At 45.0% G+C, this 13,229-nt stretch overlaps 1 protein-coding gene across 1 annotated transcript in view; it reads left to right on the forward strand.

Moving 5' to 3' along the window:
• Window positions 1-515: 515 nt before the first annotated feature.
• The window catches only part of TRDMT1 (tRNA aspartic acid methyltransferase 1), a 30,594-nt gene continuing 17,880 nt past the window's right edge, over window positions 516-13,229 (forward strand). The window contains exons 1-3 of the mRNA XM_058181701.1: window positions 516-645; window positions 10,946-11,055; window positions 12,450-12,526. Coding sequence (XP_058037684.1) covers window positions 579-645; window positions 10,946-11,055; window positions 12,450-12,526 — 254 coding nt within the window. The 5' untranslated portion in view covers window positions 516-578. The remainder of the gene's footprint in view (window positions 646-10,945; window positions 11,056-12,449; window positions 12,527-13,229) is intronic.

Consider the following 13,229-nt stretch of genomic DNA (forward strand, 5'->3'; position numbering starts at 1 on the left):
TTAATGCTTGGAGCAGACAGCTTTTTATCCTCTTTTCAATTGTTCTTGTCCATTGCTCAACATTTTTTTTCTTGGCACACCAAATACTGGTTCATGCAATACTGGTTCATCCAATCATAAAAGATCTGCTTCTTTTTAGTTTTACCTAATCTTACCCAGGGATTTCTCTGCATCTAACTAGAGGCAAATGCAATTTTCCATAATGAGATATTCTTTCAAAAAAATAATAATAATTATTGGAAATCTTGGAAATCTTAACTAAACAGACTCCTTTTCAGTTTTTCAGAAGTTAGGACCTAAGTGATCCGAAAAGAGAGCTTTCCCGACTGGTTGTGTTTTATTATATAAATGCAGGAAGGGATTTGGGAAGGGAGCGAATCTAAAGGATACAAACAGAAGCTTCGACCGACTTTTCAACCGCCTGCGGAGATTCTCAAGTCGACAACGCTCTTGCCCGGTGAGATCAAGCTCTCTCGGAGAAACCGAATAGGAACGAAAAAGCAGCGGAACAAAAGGTAGTTCAGCACGCTCGGCCGACCGGATGCAGTTCGCGGTTGCTTCTTCTGAAAGTGGGGATCATGGAGCCGCGGCTGCGAGTGTTGGAGTTATACAGCGGGGTCGGAGGGATGCACTATGCATTGAAGGGTAGGTTTATCCTCCGATCCGCACAGGTATTCGGGTCCCGCCTCTTAGGCATGCTTTTCATGGCTTGGCTTCCTGATGGGGAAGAGGACACCTGCAGTTGCAATCTAAACTATAGGAACCAGTGCATTGCAGAAAGCGAATCTTATGCTTAATGCAGAGGGTCATGGACGTTTACATGATTAGCCCTTCACGACTAATCGATTTTATTCTCCGGAAAGGTAATGCCAGCCGTTGCTTTGTCTGCAAATTTCTGCCTTTTTGAGTTCCTGTCTCTTCAAATCAAGTGTTGAGTTTTCTTGATAGAATTTAGAAGTGGGTTGCCCATTGCCCTCTGATTCACATGGAGGAACAGCTTCAGGCAGCTCAAGGACTCCTGAAATGGCCACTCCTCTCATCTGGCTACAGCATGCTCTCTGGGAAATTCTGGAGGTTGAAATGCATTCCTCTTAAAATTGCTGAGACTAAGAAAAAAATATTTTGGGTCTCCCTGGCCATCCTTGTTTTGACTGCTAGAGAGTGTCACTTGACAGCTAAATTTTTCTTTTAGGCTTCAAAAAGGAATGAGAAGAATGATCTTATGAAATGCAAATAGTATGCCAAATAATCAGCTTTGAAGAAAAAAAATTCCCTTCCTTATCCCATGGAAGTTACAAGAGCAGCAATTAGAAATTCCAGTCCTGTACAAGGACAGTTACTTTCATAGCTTTGTTTCAATGTGTGACTTCTGTTAGGGTGGCAGCTTTAGAGTGGGAAGAAAACCTATAGCCAAGTGGGTTGGCAGGCTCTCTTTCCTGAGAGTTTAGTCTGCAAAACTCTCAGGAACCTTGATTTTTTAAAAACATTTTTATGCCTTCCTTTCTGGGCTCATTTTAGGAATGCAGGAAAGTGCCTTTCAAGTAGTCACTTAGTTGGTCTAGTCTAGTGTATTATCTACTTTGGCAGCTGGAAGCAGCCATTGAGTTTCTGAGAGAGGTGACTATCTGCTTCTTGTCCTGTTACAAAACATCACTTGGGGAAACTTAAGTGGTTCTTCATGCAAAGCATGATAAATCACATCTATCTATCTGGATCTCAGTTCTTATTCTCGAGGACAGACTTCCCCAACCTGGTAGCTCTGTCATGCCTGCAATTCTTTTAAATTTTTCATCTATTTTAGAAAGATGCATGATGGTATCTGAATGCCCTTTTGCTGTTAACTGTTGATAATGTAGCCCTATTTGTTACAAATTAAATGACTGGTGCAATATTTAATACACCAAACATATATGGAATTCTCTTTATACTTTATACTTATTTTGATAAAGTATATAGATTAAATGAATTAATTTGTTTGCATGTTGAGAAATTATGTATTCACTGTAATATAGACAAGAGGTCGAACGACTAGCCTTGTGGTGCAACCAAAACAATCTGGAACTGAACACACTCAAAACCGTAGAAATGGTGGTAGACTTTAGGAGAAACCCTTCCATACTTCCACCTCTCACAATACTAGACAACACAGTATCAACAGTAGAAACCTTTAAATTTCTAGGTTCTATCATATCGCAAGATCTAAAATGGACAGCTAACATCAAAAACATCATCAAAAAAGGACAACAAAGAATGTTCTTTCTGCGCCAACTCAGTAAGCTCAAACTGCCCAAGGAGCTGCTGATTTAGTTCTACAGAGGAATTATTGAGTCTGTCATTTGCACCTCTATAACTGTCTGGTTCGATTCTGCAACCCAACAAGAAAGACACAGACTTCAGAGGATAATTAGAACTGCAGAAAAAATAATAGCTACCAACCTGCCTTCCGTTGAGGACCTGTATACTGCACGAATCAAGAAGAGGGCCATGAAAATATTTACAGATCCCTCACATCCAGGACATAAACTGTTTCAACTCCTACCCTCAAAACGACGCTATAGAGCACTGCACACCAGAACAACTAGACACAAGAACATTTTTTCCCCCGAAGGCCATCACTCTGCTAAACAAATAATTCCCTCAACACTGTCAAACTATTTATTAAATCTGCACTACTATTAATCTCATCGTTTCCATCACCAATCTCTTTCCATTTATGACTGTATGACTGTAACTTTGTTGCTGGCAATCCTTATGATTTATATTGATATATTGACCATATAAGTGTTGTAAATGTTGTACCTTGATGGAGGTATGTTTTCTTTTATGTACACTGAGAGCATAAGCACCAAGACAAATTCCTTGTGTGTCCAATCACGCTTGGCCAATAAAAAATTCTATTCTATTCTATTCTAATCACCAAATGTTCTAATCTCCAAATGCTATTCTATTCTATTCTATTCTATTCTATTCTATTCTATTCTATTCTATTCTATTCTATTCTATTCTATTCTAATCACCAAATGTTCGATTGGATCTTTCATGCTTGGTGTGGTTGTATAAGTCTACAAAAAACAAAAAAGAACTCAAATACTTATACTTTTACTGTGCGGAAAAAGTCTGTTAAAAGAAAGACTGTTAAAAAGTATGGTTTGATAAGAAAGATGTTAAACTAATTATTTTAAACCACTTTCCATATATTTAATAGAATACAAGCTGTACTAAAGAAATATGCAAATATATTATTACAACAACTGATTAATTGAATCTGAGCAGCTCTATACCTTTAATATACATTAGCTCCTTCTCTCGTATATATATGGTACACACACACACACACACATACACACACACACACACACACATGTCATTAGTTGTGAAGTCGTGTCCAACCCATCGTGATGACCCCATGGACAACTTTCCTCCAGGCCATATACGCACACACACATATATACACACACATACACATACACACACACACATAATGTATATGCACACACATTGGACTTTGGCTCAATTCATCAAAAAGTTATAAGTTGCAAAAATCAGAGTATTATATCATAAAATAATTAACTGGATTATAAAATCTGTAGATCAACTTTTTTTATATCACACTCTCATCTTTTCTGTCCATCCTCCCCTCTGCTCTGGCTTCATAGTGCTGTTAACTAATCTGTTAACTGTTGTTTTTTCTCTTAATCTTCAAAATATATATACTAAAAATGACCATAACATATCCACTTATACATATTGAGGGATTATTGCCAAATTCATGGTACATTGCATTTAACTATCTGGATGGACCAATAAACTAAAGGAAGACTGTGCATTGTCATTTAGTCAAGATAGTCAACTTGATGTACTCTAGATATTTTTGGGACCATAGTAGTCTATAGGAATTGTAGGATACTATACTAAGCAGAGGATACTAGTTCATGCATTTTAGTGTACTGTATGAATTCAAAGTAAGTCATAATGTGTTTTGTTGAGTGATTTTAATTGTTGTAGTGTGTAAACTATAATTTATATGGTATATTATTTATTTGGGCACCTGGATCTTATCCTGCTTTGGAGGAAGCATTAAACAAATATGTATACATACACTGGATCCACTAAAGGAACATTGATGTTTACTTTGGGGGTACTGCTTGCTATGCTTTCTCCCTCTCTTTATGGTAACTGCTGACGATGATGCAGGTAACACACCAGGCAGAAGATAATACGGTATCATCCATCATGCTGAAGGGCTGGTAGGCTTCATCTATACCAGGGGTGTCAAACTCGATTTCATTTGGGGGCCACATCAGGGTTGTGTTTGACTGGGGCGGGAGGTGGGAGAATGGGCGTGGCCAGCTTGATATTACTCATGTCAGAGATGCCTGTGGTGGCTTGAACTCTCTGCCAGTGAAAACGGGCTCCCAAGCTTCGTTTTCAGCTGCAACGGCCTCCTGCAACCCTCTGTCAGTGAAAATGGAGCTCAGGAGGGCCACAGGCATTTCTCCAAGTTCAATTTTTGCTGGCAGAGGTACTGTGGTCCGGACCTTGGCTGTTTCCAGGGTGGCCAGTTCAAAGCACCCCACAGGCCGGTTCTGGTTCCCAGGCCTTGAATTTGACATCCCTGATCTCTACCATACCTTGCATCAATTCTGATTCTTTGAGACACCCTGCAACTTGCATCTGTTACTAGGTCACACTCTGCTTGAGAATAGGTGTCTTGTTGATATTAGAGCCACAGATGATTAACATTGAAAAGCAGAATTTTGGTAAAGCAGATGTTTAATCCCGCAAACAACCCAAAGTTTCTCCCTGCAAGAGACTGCAGGACTGAAGAATAGTTCACATTTAACTTCCTTTGGGTCTGAGGCTGGAGATAAATCTGAAGTTTGGACCAATACACCTCCTGTCGGCTCAGATTCAAATTTAGGGTGACATTCTTGTCTGACATTCAGTTCCTGGGCTGATGACAGGGAGACTATAATCCTCTGAACCTTGACAAGAACTCTTCAGCGTTATCCATTCCCAGTCAGATGACCCAAGATATTAAAAAATCATCCTTTTGTCACTTGATCAGTAGCCCTTGGCTTCACCTTCCTTCTGACTATTTCTTACAATTGGTGTACAAGGGGAATATATTACATCTGGTTAGCTAAGCTGTTGGGGCTGGCAGCTGAAAAGCTGATAACAAAACAAAAGGGCACCATGTAACAAATAAGCATATATATATATACATACATACATACATACATACATACATACATACATATATTCTCTTCTGCGCATGCGCAAGATGGCGGCCCGGTAAAATGACTGGAGCCGACAACGGACGATCTGCAGCAGGATGCGGCGCCCAGACGGCGTGCCGAGCCGCTTGCGCCCCCCGGTCAGTTGTGTGATCCCCCCAGCAGCCGTGGGAGAGGTCCGTGGACTCTCTCGGACTCACGGCTGCTGAGGATGAGACCGGAGGATGAGAGCGAGCGGTGGAGCGGCCGCCATCTTATGGGGCGTGAGGTGAGGCCGCGGCTCGTCTGTTGTGGAGAGATGAGGCCGCGGCTTATCTTCTTTTATTTTCTTTTCCTGCCGGACTATTCTGCGGTGTCCCTGACTATTTTCGCCTGTTCCGCCCTTCCCCTGGCCTCTTTGGAGTGATGTGGGAACGAAGGGCTGGGAATGGTCCCTCTAGGGGCCTCTCTGCCTGAGATCTTCGGCCTGGATGAGAGGCTCAGCTCCTTGCCGCGGTGAGATCGGCGGCATTTCTTACATTTTTATATTTTTACATCATGCAGGCCTGGAGGCCTGCTTTAGAGATGCTGGGCCTGGCTCTTTGGAAAGGTCTGGAAAGGTCTGGCCCTGGGGAGTGGGCAGACCTGGATAGGACCTGGAGCCTTAGGAGTTTTAGGAGTGGATGGCCGGCCTGGAGAGGTTCCTAGTTTTTTGAACTCTTTTCTGGACTATTCTGGTTGAAAGTAGTGGCGTGGTGGGCGTGGTGGGCGTGGAGGCTCCCCGGCCTATTTTGGACTGCTCTTCCGTTGATTGTAATGTTTGCATCGTCATCTGCATTCTATTTGGTCATTATGAGACTCTTTGGCTATGAGGGTTCTTCGAACTGTTATGGAAGATACTGGAAACCAGCTTGTGAGCTGCTGGGGGACCTACTTGAACCTACTCGGAAAGATCTACTTGGAAAGGCCTACCTGGAAAGACCTATTGGAAATTTCTGTGGGCGTCGCTGGCGGTGATAGAAGTGCCACCTTTTTCATCCTATGGATTTTAGGACTGAGCTTTGGGCGGAATATTAATACCTTTGCCATCATGGATGTTATTCCACCTAGTTTACACCATCTTCCATCTCTAAGCCAGCCACCATTTGAAGTATCACCAGATAATGGTTATTCATCGGATGAATTTTGCGTAATACTCTGCCATCCTGGGACAGTTTCACCTCTCGGCGATTTTTATTTTATTGTACTTAATGCGATATTCAGTGCCGGAACTCTTGCACCTGCGAGGTGCCCCCGCCTCGCAGGAATGGCCCACTTCATTACCAAGGGCCGGCCTCTATGACGGGTCTTGGGACCCACAAAGGTGGCATGCGAAGAGGAAGAGTCTTTGGGTTTTTTTAGATGGGGCATTTTTAAGGGGTGGGAGGGTTAGGGCGGGCGTTGGGGGTAGCCCGTCGGGAGGGAAACCAGTTCCTGCGCGTGCTCGCGGCGGTTATTTAACGGGTTCGGAGGTTATGGGGGGGGAATGTGTTCTTTTTTGTGAGGGTGGTTCTATTTGCACGGTAAGTGGGAGGGGCAGATATGGCGGAAGGGGGGGATCGTATCGGTTTAGGGGGGCACGCGCCCAAAGTTTGCAGGCGATCGCGCGCCCCGATCCCTCTGACTTCTCCCGTTCCCCGGATGGTCAAGACCCTCAGACCCTGGGCCTTCGTCTTATGTTATGCAACGCACGGTCCGTGGCCAATAAGGCCCCCCTAATACATGATCTTATTCAGGGGGGCGCCGCGGATCTTATAGGCGTTACGGAGACCTGGTTGGGCACCGAAGGGTCGAAATGTGCCCACCCGGCTTCCGTGCATTTCATCAGCCGAGGGCCCAGGGTAGGGGTGGGGGGGTGGCGGTTGTTATTAAAGAGAGTCTAGAGCCGAGGGAGACCACTGTACCTCAGATTGCCGGATGTGAATCCCTCTTTGTGAGATGGGGTCATAGGTGTCAGATGGGCTTGCTGGTCGCGTACCTGGCTCCTTGCTGCGTGACAGCTGCCCTGCCCGAGCTCCTGGAGGTGCTTGCTGGGGTGGCAGTGGAGACCCCCAGACTTTTAGTCATGGGGGACTTTAACTTGCCATCTGCCGGCTCGTCATCAACAGTGGCTCGGGAGTTCATGGCTTCCATGACGGCCTTGGACCTGACTCAAGTAGTGGATGGCCCCACTCACATCGGGGGAGGCACACTGGACCTGATTTTTATTTCTGGTCAGTGGTTGAAGGATCTGGACTTGAGAGATGTAGTCACAGAACCTTTGTCATGGTCAGATCACTCTCTCCTTCTGACCGCTACTCAACACCGCAGGGAGACGGAACCGCTACGTTGGTTCCGTCCCAGGCGCCTGATGGACCCGGAGAGGTTCCGGACGGAGCTTGGGCCATTTCCTGAGGGTCTGGCTCACGGCACGGCAGAGGAACTAGCCGCAGCCTGGCAACGGGCTGCGGCTGGGGCTTTAGACCGTGTCGTGCCTCTGCGGCCTCTGACCCGGCGTAGATCCCAACCGGCTCCTTGGTTCTCCGAGGAGCTGAGGGAGATGAAACGCCGGAGAAGACGCCTAGAGAGTTCCTGGAGGTCTAGCCGTTCAGAGGCTGATCGGACACTAGTTAGGTCCTATACTAGGACCTACCTGGTGGCACTGAGGGAAGCGAGGCGTTGCTACGTCTCCTCCCTCATTGCGTCGGCAGATAACCGCCCAGCCGCCCTGTTTCGGGTGACCCGTTCCCTCCACCAGGGGGAGCGGGATGACCCATTGCAGGGACGTGCTGAGGAGTTTAACGGTTATCTATACGATAAAATCGTTCAGCTTCGGGACGCTCTGGACCAAAATTGCGGCGATTCAGATGGGGCGTCTGAGGGTGGTCTTGGTGATATTGTCTGGGATGAGTTTGACCCTGTGACTCCCGAGGACATGGACAGGTTGTTGGGATGCCACCACGTGTTTACTGGACCCGTGCCCCTCCTGGTTGGTGCTGGCCACTCAGGAGGTGACACGAGGCTGGCTCCAGGCGATTACAAGCGCTTCCTTGTTGGAGGGAGTCTTTCCGGCCGCCTTGAAAGAGGCGGTGGTGAGGCCCCTCCTCAAGAAGCCTTCCCTGGACCCGGCTGTTTTAGGTAATTATCGTCCGGTCTCCAACCTTCGCTTCGCGGCGAAGGTTGTAGAGAGTATAGTGGCATATCAGTTTCCCCTGCACCTGGATGAAACTGTCTATCTAGACCCGTTACAGCACTGAGACGGCTTTGGTCGCGTTGGTGGATGATCTCTGGAGGGCCAGGGATAGGGGTTGTTCCTCTGCCCTGGTCCTATTAGACCTCTCAGCGGCTTTTGATACCATCGACCATGGTATCCTGCTGCGCCGGTTTGAGGGATTGGGAGTGGGAGGCACCGTTTATCGGTGGTTCTCCTCCTATCTCTCCGACCGGTCGCAGACAGTGTTAACAGGGGGGCAGAGGTCGAGCCCGAGGCGCCTCACTTGTGGGGTGCCGCAGGAGTCGATTCTCTCGCCCCTTCTGTTCAACATCTATATGAAGCCGCTGGGTGAGATCATCAGTGGCTTCGGTGTGAGGTACCAGCTGTACGCTGATGACACCCAGCTGTACTTTTCCACACCGGGCCACCCCAACGAAGCTATCGAAGTGCTGTCCCGGTGTTTGGAAGCCGTACGGGCCTGGATGGGGAGAAACAGGCTCAAGCCCAATCCCTCCAAGACAGAGTGGCTGTGGATGCCGGCATCCCGGTACAGTCAGCTGAGTCCACGGCTGACTGTTGGGGGCGAGTCATTGGCCCCAATGGAGAGGGTGCGCAACTTAGGCGTCCTCCTGGATGAACGGCTGTATTTTGAAGATCATTTGGCGGCCGTCTCCAGGAGAGCTTTCCACCAGGTTCGCCTGGTGCGCCAGTTGCGCCCCTTTCTAGACCGGGATGCCTTATGCACGGTCACTCACGCCCTCGTGACGTCTCGTCTGGATTACTGCAATGCTCTCTACATGGGGCTCCCCTTAAGGGGCATCCGGAGGCTTCAGTTAGTCCAGAATGCAGCTGCGCGGGTGATAGAGGGAGCCCTTCGTGGCTCCCGTGTGACACCCATCCTGCGCAGACTGCACTGGCTACCTGTGGCCTTCCGGGTGCGCTTCAAGGTTCTGGTGACCATCTTTAAAGCGCTCCATGGCATAGGGACGGGCTACTTACGGGACCACCTACTGCTACCGAATACCTCTCACCGACCCGTGCGTTCTCACAGAGAGGGACTCCTCAGGGTGCCGTCAGCTAGGCAGTGCCGTCTGGCGACACCCAGGGGAAGGGCCTTCTCTGTGGGGGCTCCCACCCTCTGGAACGAACTCCCCCCAGGACTCCGTCAACTTCCGGACCTCCGAACCTTCCGTCGCGAGCTTAAAACACACTTATTCATCTGCGCAGGACTGGATTGGTTTTTAAATTTATATTGGTTTTAAATGGTTTTTATTATTTATATTGCTTTTTAATTCGGCTTTGTAGAATAAGTTTTTTAACTGTGGTTTTAGTCTGTATTTATATGTCTTTTACTTGCCTGTGAACTGCCCTGAGTCCTTCGGGAGATAGGGCGGTATATAAATGTGATTAATAAATAAATAAATAAATAAATATATAAAACGAGAATTAGTTTGGTCTAGTGGTTAAGATTTCAGGCTAGAAACCTGGGTGACTTTAAGTGAGAGGAAGTCAGTCACTCCCTCTCAGTCTGAAGAAGGAGGAATGGCAAACCATTTCTGAAAATGCTTGCCAAGAATTATCAAAGGACATATCCAAATAGTCTCTCCAAGAATCAGACATAATGGAACAGGGAAAAAGGGGTAATAGTTTGGGCCTGACTTTAAGTGAAGGACATCATCATTTTATGTTTTAAAGGGGTTGTACTGAAAAAGAAAGAAATATGAATGTGTTTTTCTCTTTCCCTTTTGAACACGGTGTGGCCGCGGTGTGGCTCAGGCTGTAAGAAGCCTGTTATTAAACACAGCTGCTTGCAATTACTGCAGGTTCTAGTCCCACCAGGCCCAAGGTTGACTCAGCCTTCCATCCTTTATAAGGTAGGTAAAATGAGGACCCAGATTGTTGGTGGGGCAATAAGTTGACTTTTTATATAAATATACAAATAGAATGAGACTATTGCCTTACACACTGTAAGCCACCCTGAGTCTTCGGAGAAGGGCAGGATATAAATGTAAAAAAATAAATAAAAAATCATCAACCCCATTGTACTGAATTAAGGCTAAAACACAAATGCCCAAGGAAGCATTCTTGAATTAAAACAGGATGAGGAGTTTGGAGGGAAGCAGAAGCAGTCAGACAGAACAATGATCTCCCATTCCAACCCACTGACTCTTTGGAACCAGTTGATAAACAGAAACAAATTCCATAGAGAACCACTGGCTTCAAAAGAATAAGGTCTTCAATCTGCTATTGCTTCCATGACCTTAAAAACCTTGAAGCTCAAGTGCTTGGGCAGTTGATTGAAGAGAATGAAAAGACATTGGTTAAAGTTTTCAGTAGTTGCAAAATAAATAAGATGTAACTGCTTTCTTTTCTAGAATAGCTTTACTGAGATATAAATTAGCCAGTTGCACTTAGAGAAACAAACATATATGTTTGTCTAAATCACTGCTCCGCAATTGATGTCTCTTATTCTGTTTGTCCTCCCCTGGAATTTTAGGAAGTGGAATACCTGCAGAAGTTGTGGCAGCTGTTGATGTGAATACAGTGGCCAATAAGGTTTACGCACACAATTTTCCTTCCACACCATTGTGGCCAAAAACAATTGAGGTAAGTGAAATAATCGTTTGAAATCCTTATATATTTATTTGTTTACATGTTGGTGAAGCCATACTGTCTGGTACTATGTTAAATAAGAAACCAATTTGGTCCCCTCCCCCCCCTCCAAAATTTTGTACTTTATTTCTCTTGCTTTGTAAATGAGGGTGAAGAAGATTCACACTGCTGTCCCAATTAAAGCAAATGGCTGGTTTCACATAGCAGGCTGTGCTAAAATGTGATTTGCTTGTTGATGGCTTAACACAGGTTCTTGCACTCTGGGTTGCAACCCCCTGGGCATCAGGAGCAATTTAGTAGGGGTGGGAGGGTCATAGTTTTTCTTTAAACCTGATCAGATTTCCAAAGGCAACAAGTTTGCTCAGGATTTTGCAATTTTGGAACTACAACGCTTGAGAATGCCTGCAGTTTAAAGATTTATAACTAAAAATAAGTAATCTATCCTGTGTTTTATTCATGAGGACAACTTCAGAGCAAACTCCAAGTTTGCCTCAATGTACTGAATAAAACTAATCATGAATTAGTGGTGGGTGCTATAGCCTAGCACTGGTGGTGGGTTTCAAAATTTTTTACTATCGGTTCTGTGGGTATGGCTTGGTGGGCGTTACTTAGGCATGGCGGGAAGGATACTGTAAAATCCCCATTTCCTCCTGATCAGCTGGGACTTGGGAGGCAGAGAATAGATAGGGGTGGGGCCAGTCAGAATTTTTATTACCGGTTCTCTGAACTACTCAAAATTTCCGCTACCGGTTCTTCAGAACTGGTTAGAATCTGCTGAAACCCACCTCTGCCTAGCACATGACCCTAGCCAGTTTGGGTTCACTCCAGAAAGCCTGATTAAACAACCCAAAGCATATTGTAGGAATTGACAATGCAACACCCCTAAAAGGTTCACTCCACAGGCAGGAATGATTCATTTAGGCAAGCTGTTAAGACATTCAAAAATTACAGATAAAGGTTTATTAAAAAGGGCCATGTCAATGCATTTTGGCAATTACAGTGATTCAGGAACAAGCCTATCTATTGAAAAAAGGTTCAAGCTCAAATATATTTCTTTCTCATTCTTTGCCTTGGCTTTTCTTTTGTTTTTATACCAAAATACTGAAAACATTACACCTTAAAATATAATAAAAGAATAGGCAGCATGGTAAGTAAAATAAGCACAATGAGCAAGAACAGTCCCTAAAGCACTTTGTGTAAGTACAAAAGGCCAAGGAACAAGGGGAAAGATGGTGACTCAAGTATAAGTTCTTAAAATTTACCTTGCAGCTTGTTATGAGAAGCAAGAAAAGAAGACATTGAAATAGTTCCGTTTCCTTCTCTCTCTGCAAGCCTAAGAGTATCCTGCATATAATGGGAAATGTTTCATTAATTTATTATTTCTTTAGGGAATAACACTGAAAGAACTCAACAGCTTATCTTTTGATATGATTTTAATGAGTCCTCCTTGTCAGCCCTTTACGAGGTATTTGCCATTATTTTCTTTTGGGGTGTTTTTCTCAAGTTTTCAATGTAGACTGAGGCAGAGTCCTAGGCCAAATACTGGTCCAAAGCTGGTTTCGGTGCCTGTCCTTTGGTCTCTCCTCTCCTAGTGTAGCATCTTAACCACTACTCTAAATTTGGCTCTCTTATTCTCATTATGTTAAACTCAGATATTGATGTTCTGATTAATGAAAAAAATCTGCCAGCTAGAAGGCCAAAGCGAAATTATTTTACAGTAAAATTCTTTTTATGTAACATATTTGCATTTAATGGAACATCATGATATCCTTCATTCCAGGGGTCTTCAACCTTGGCAACTTTAAGACTTGTGGCCTTCAACTCCCAAAGTTCCTCAGCCAGCTTTGCTTTGCTGGCTGAGGAACTCTGGGAGTTGAAGTCCACAAGTCTTAAAGTTGCCAAGGTTGGAGACCCCTGCTTCATTTCATATGAGCTGTGATGGCTCAGTGGTTAGAGTGCAGTACTGCAGGCTACTTCTGCTGACTGCCGGTTGCCTGCAATTTGGTAGTTCAAATTTCACCAGTTCAAGATTGATTCAGCCTTTTATCCTTCCAAGGTGGGTAAAATGAGGACCTAGATTGTTGGGGGCAATATGCTGACTCTGTGAACCACTTAGAGAGGGCTGTAAAGCACTGTAAAGCGGTATATAAGCCTAAGTGCTATTGCTA

This window comes from Ahaetulla prasina, chromosome 4 (assembly GCF_028640845.1).
Source record: "Ahaetulla prasina isolate Xishuangbanna chromosome 4, ASM2864084v1, whole genome shotgun sequence".
In the NCBI taxonomy this organism is placed as follows: Eukaryota; Metazoa; Chordata; class Lepidosauria; order Squamata; family Colubridae; genus Ahaetulla; species Ahaetulla prasina.